This window comes from Passer montanus, unplaced genomic scaffold (assembly GCF_014805655.1).
Source record: "Passer montanus isolate IOZ18808 unplaced genomic scaffold, ASM1480565v1 scaffold1, whole genome shotgun sequence".
Lineage (NCBI taxonomy): Eukaryota > Metazoa > Chordata > Aves > Passeriformes > Passeridae > Passer > Passer montanus.
The window spans coordinates 13187338-13193398 of record NW_024356504.1 but is presented as its reverse complement, the minus strand read 5'-3'; the positions used below and the strand labels follow the sequence as shown (position 1 = coordinate 13193398).

Here is a 6061-nt window from a genome sequence, read left to right as displayed (position 1 = left end):
GGAGGTCGGGACAGCCCCCTGCCCAGTCCCTGCAACTCCTTTTGCTCTCACGGGTTCTCTGCCAGAGCATCAGCCCCACCACTTCACAGCCTGAGCCCTCCCCAGAGGACACAGTGACATCAGATCCCACTCCCTTAAGCTGATTAGAGCAGTAAGGACGCACTGGAGCAGATGCCACCAGGGCTGTGAGAGTGAGCACACCCTGAGGGATACAGAAGGCAGCATGGAGCCCCCAGATGTGGGAGCTGCTGTGGGCTGGGGCATGAAGGGAGAGCAGGAGGGGCTGACCACTCCTTCCATGGGCTGGGGAGGTGCATGACTCCCCCTACACAGCCAGATTGATCCCTGTTGCAAGCCTGAGAGAGCCTGAGAACAGCATGTGTGGCTTTCCTGAAGGGGAGTCTCCAGTAACCCAGAGGTTTCCAGCTCTGTCCTGTCTCTTGGGGATTGTAAGAACCAGAGGCGATGCCTGGAGAAAAGATGGTGCAGACAATGGCCACATCCTTCCCACCCCAGCCCTGACGGTGCTCTGGCTCAGCTGGGAGAGGATTTGCTGAGTGGTTCCCCCTCTCACCAGCTCCCTTCAGACAGGAGAGGACACAGGTCGCAGCACCTCTCTGTTTTATTGAACACCAATCCCACCCCCCAGCCAGTGCGGAGCTCAGCGTGCCCAGCTCCTGTGCATCCACTGGGCCAAAGTCCTGCTCCAGAGGATGGGGGCAGCTCCCTGAACCCAGGGGGAGAGACTCAGGGCTGCCCCTTGATGCCTGGGGCTCCCAGGCCTGCTGTGATCCCTTCTTCTGCTCCACCACCCATGCTGCCTTGTCCCTGGGGATGTTCCCACTTATGGAGGGTGTCCCACCAAGCCCTGCATGTGAGAGGCTAAAACCGGGGTAAAACTGGAACATTAATCTAGGAAGTGATGAGCAGGAGACCAGCTCATGTGCAGGGTGTCAGGGACTGTCTGAGGTGTGAGCCTTGGGCACTGGGGAGAGGGCAGAGCTGCAGAGACCAGGCTATGCTGCCTCCAGGCTCTGGTCTTGCCCAGAGGACTGGCAGTGAGCCCCACATTTGTCCCTGGCACCTCCAACCCCAGAGCCCTGCCCTCGGTCTGAATGAATTCATAGAAAGCATCTGCTCTCCAGACCAAGGCTTCTCCTGAGGTCTGAAGGAAGTCACCTTCAGGCAGCAGCTAGAGGAGGGATGGAGAAAATGAAGCTTTGGAGACAAAGGTGAGGGAACCAAGTGATCAAGGAAGGTCCCTTTCCTTGTCCCTGCTCAGTGGGACCCTCATTCATGGACACAGCTGCCTGGGGCCCCAGCTCCTGGCTCCTCTCTGCAGGGAATGGGGAGGGCAGGCCCAGGCTGGAGGCAGAGCTAAGGACATTCATGGTTGGGCAGCATGTTGCAAAGGAAAGGAGGGGCAATGTCCCTGCCAGGGGAGGAGCCCATGGTTTTTCCTTCCATCCACACCCTGCCTTAGGTATCCACATCTGTTCCCAGGTCATGGATACTTCCTCATCTTAAATTTAGATGGCTTCCCTCCTCCAGCCACCCACATCAGAGAACAAACCCAGCTATCCTGCAAGCACCCCCCATCCCCCACACCACATCAAACATAAAAGGGGGCAAGTGAGAGCAGGGCACAATCCCATCCCCATCCCTCCCCGCTCAGCTTCCCAAATCCACAGCCCCATGCTGCCGGGGACATGGAGCATCCACGTGGCCCAGCTGAGCCTCTAATGGTAGTGGTTGTTCATGTTGTTGAGGTGGGAGGCTGCCATGGCACTGAAAGAGGCTGAGGGCTGGAGCCCGTGGCCAGGGTAGAGGGACGGGCTGGAGCTAGGCCAGTAGGAGAAGCCAGCCGGCGTCACTCCCGAGGTCATGAGGTTGAGTTTGGAGATGCCCGAGAAGGGCAGCGGCGCCAGGTTGCCCTGGAATTTGTAGAGAGCGTGGTCGGGGGTGGCTGGCTGGCACACCTGGGCCAGCCCGTGGAAGTCGAACTTGTAGGCGTAGCGCTTGCCGTGCACCTTGGTCATGATGTTCTTGTCGTAGTAGTAGCGCAGCGCCCGGCTCAGCTTGTCGTAATTCATGTTGGGCTTGCTCTTGCGCTCACCCCAGCGCCGCGCCACCTCGTCGGGGTCGATCAGCTTGAACTCGCCGTTGGTGCCCTCCCAGGCGATGCAGTTCAGGTTGGCCCGGTCCGAAAGCAGCTCCAGCAAGAACTGCCACAGCTGGATCTGCCCGCTGCCTGCAAGGCCGGGCGCCAGACAGGTTAGAGCTCCCTCCCAGGGCACAAGGTGAGGGACACGATGTGCCCCAATCCCCTTGACCCACTCTTTTGTTGCCCTCTCCCACACCCAGGTTTTGCCTGCACCTCATTGCATCTTCCCTGCTTTAGAGACACACAGGATGGTAACAAGGTTGTGTCTCCTTTGCAACATCCCAACCCCATGCTGCACCCCCAGATGTGAGGAGAAGATGCCCATGAGCCTTGAGGTGGAGTAGGAGTGCTCAGAGGCCAGCAGAGGTTGCAGTGGGATGCTGAGATGCAGAATTCCCCATCCCTCCTTCTCACCCACATTCACTCACCACCACCAGTTGAATACCTGCTTGTTTGTTTTTGTGGGAGGATGTGGCCTTGTCCTTCTGTTGGCAGCCCCAAGAAGAACATATCTTGGCAGAACCCAGATCCATCCCAACACAAACATTCCCCACTGCCATGTCTGCTTGAAACTGGGCTGGTCTCACAGCCCCTGCTCTAGGGATGCTGTGCCCTGCACAGAGGTCTCCATGGTCAGCTCAAGTCAGGGAGCAACACTCACCTGAACTACACCACAGAGAGACACAGGCAGGTGTAGGGCAGGGAGAGACAAGGACAGAGCCTGATTGACTGCAGCTTTGAATCAGACATCAGTGATGCTCCTTGTTTCCAGAGGAAAAATATCCTCCCTGAGCCACGGCCATGGCATCTGCAGCTTGCACCAAGGAGTATCCTTGGTGGGTGCCCGTGGTGCCCCTGTGCCAGGCTGTGCACACACTGGAGCCTGGCACACCTCGACACGCCCATGCTGAGGCACAAGGACATGCTCCATGTGTCTGGCCAGAGGTCATGAGAGGGAATCTGGACCTTTGGGCAAGGGGGAGTCCTGCTGCTGGGACCCAGCCACCCTGCAGAGCAGCCCTGCCCTTACCTAGGCACCCCACTCTGCCTCCTCTAGCAGCATCCCCTGCACATCCCTGCTCCTGGTGCCAGTCCTTGCAGCAGAGACTTTCTCCAGAGCAGAGGATGCGCTCTTCTAACATTATTTTGTCTAAAGGTTCTTGGATGCTATACAGAGGTTTAGGACCCATGACCTCAGCAACAAGAAGTCCAGCAGCTCTTCTACATTTCCCACAAAAGAAATCTTGTTCTGCTTGTTTTAGACCCGCCTATTTTATCTGACTCTCCCTGTATCTTGCTCTAGAAGAAGCAGGGAACAGCCATTCCCCATCCATTCCCATTCCACCAAAACCCACTCAGACATCCTGATCCAGGCAGTAGAGCCCAGGTCTTTCCAAGGTGTTGTATTTCCTAATTCCCCATCCTGGGACCAAGGCAGGGGATCTCTCCTCCCTAGGGTGCATCTGCAGCCCTTGCCTCTTCTCCATCACCAACCCCACCCTGGTCTCCAGCTATCTCCCACCCGTGGGTGTTCCACCCCATGCGAGGAGCTCAGGGAGGTCTTGGGGGTGCACCTGGGTGGGGTGGTGAGGCTCAGTCCTGCCTGCTGCACGGTGCAGCACATGGTAATGCACCTGAGAGCTCCCGAAGGAAATATCCAGGCATCCAAAAAGATCTTTCTCGCTGCAGCACTGATTAGAGTATGGCTGGGCAGAGTCTGCAGTGCAGAGGCAAGAGGGCTCTCCCAGTTCCGTCTTTCTCGCTCTCCCACCACTAAACCAGGGCTCCATTTTTCCTGCTCAGAGGAGTCCCTGGTCCCTGCTTGCAAACAGGCAAGCTACACAGCCCAAACACTGCAGTGCTGGCCCCGCGACGCCCAGTGCTGCTCCCCAGCAGGCTGCAGACTGCTCCCTGCCCAGCACTGGGAGCTCCAGGCTGCTCCCTGCCCAGCTCTGGGAGCTCCAGGCTGCTCCCCGTTCAGCGCTGGGAGCTCCAGGCTGCTCCCCATTCAGCACTGGGAGCTCCAGGCTGCTCCCTGCCCAGCACTGGGAGCTCCAGGCTGCTCCCTGCCCAGCGCTGGGAGCTCCAGGCTGCTCCCTGTTCAGTGCTGGGAGCTCCAGGCTGCTCCCCGTTCAGCTCTGGGAGCTCCAGGCTGCTCCCTGTTCAGCACTGGGTGCTCCAGGCTGCTCCCTGTTCAGCTCTGGGAGCTCCAGGCTGCTCCCTGGCCAGCGCTGGCCGATGCCCGTGACCCCTGTGCGGGGTGTTCCAGGTGGATGGCTCCGGTTCCCGGGGACACATCACTTCCGAGCCCTGTCCGAGCCCCAGCGCTTCACTGGCAGCTCCCTCACGAACGATGTCTCAGCTCTCCTCTCCACTCGCAGGATCTCCCGAGCCCGGATTAGCCCGCCCCACTCCCGGGATGCTGGCAGCTCCCTCCCGTCGGATGTCCCGGAGCTCCCGGGAGACCGGAGTTAGGAGCCCGCACTCTCCCCGCTGCGGGGCTCGGGGGGACGAGATCCCCGCTCCTCTCTGATGCCACGGACGGGAGCTTCCGACCGCCGGGGCTGGCCGCTGTCCCCGTGGGAACTGGGACGGGATGCTCCCAGCCGGAGGCACTCGCAGCAGCCGGGAACGGCGGCTCCGAGGTGGCCGCGTCCTGCAAGGGCAGTGCCCGGCAAAGGACGGGAAAGGGTCTCCGGTGGCTGCTGGGTGGGACAGAATGCGAGTGCCCCGGGGTCCCCGTTCCGTGCCGGCCGAGGGAGCGGGGCCGTCCAGGGGAAGGGCAGCGGTGCTCTTACCTTTCTGCACGCCGGGGCTGAGAGACCCCCACGGCTGGCTCTTCCCGTCTTTGAACAAAGTTTCCCCGACTGGATCTGGGGGAAAAGGGAGCGCGGGTGGTGTGGAGGGAGGGCTGGAACCAGGCGGGACCGCGACACCCCAGCGCCCACCCGCGGGCAGCGGCCCCGCAGCCCCCGGCCGCTCCCCCTCGCCTGCCCCGCCGCTGCGGCGAAGCCAGGAAACGCGTCCAGGAAAAAGGAAATCCGATTTCCGACCCAGCCGGGGAAGCTTTTAAATAGGAATAGACGATCCCGTGGGCTGGGGTAGGGAGGAGAAAGGGAGTGAGGGAGAGAGGTGTGGGGCAGGGGGAGAGGGAGAGGAGGCGGGTGGGTGGCAGGATGGGTGACAGGAGCGGCGGGTGGAAGCAGGGATGTCTGTCGGCATTTGGGGAGTGCACTGCTGTGGAAAGGACAGGTAAATGGATAGATGGATAGCAGGAAGGAAATGGGTGAATGGATGGAAGGACAGAAGAGACGATGGTGAGTGGGTAGGTGGAGGAAAGAAAGTGCGAGAGATCGATGGATGGAAGGGCAGGTAATGGATAAGATGATGGGAAAACAGGCTGATGGAAGGGACGTTGGGTGGATGGAGGGGTTGGCTGGTACCAGGGATGGAAAGGGGGATGCAGGGACAAGTGGGTGGGGTGGAAGAATGGATGGAAGCTCAGGGATGAGTGGGTGGGCGGGTGGAAAGATGGGTTGGAAGAAAAGAAAGGTGGATGCAGAGATGGAAGGACAGGGCGACGGTGGGTGGACGAAGGATGGGAAGATGAGTGTGCAGGTGCGGAAAGCTGTGAGGGCAGCTGAAAGGAAGAAGGAAGGGATGGCTGTGGCGCTGGAAGGCAGGAAGAGAGAATGGACAGAGGGAGAGGGGATAACAGGGTGGGCGCTGGAAGGAGATGGGGCAGAGGAGAGCCCCAGGGCCTCAGCGGGACAGGGCGGGCAGGGCTGGGCGCTGTGCGGGGCACGGCGCTGCCGTGGGGCAGCGGCCGCGGCATCCGCCCGTACCTGGCAGGTACATGTTGAGCAGCAGTGGCACCGCTCCGGTGCCGTGTCTCAT

General features: G+C 60.4%; 1 protein-coding gene across 1 annotated transcript; it reads right to left on the bottom strand.

The window, feature by feature from the left end:
- Window positions 1-385: 385 nt before the first annotated feature.
- Window positions 386-6061, bottom strand: FEV (FEV transcription factor, ETS family member). The gene is made up of 3 exons (XM_039697964.1): window positions 6010-6061; window positions 4963-5037; window positions 386-2251 (listed from the first exon to the last, which is right to left on the bottom strand). The coding sequence occupies exons 1-3, from the start codon at window positions 6059-6061 to the stop codon at window positions 1740-1742; spliced, it is 639 nt and encodes a 212-aa protein (XP_039553898.1). The 3' UTR covers window positions 386-1739.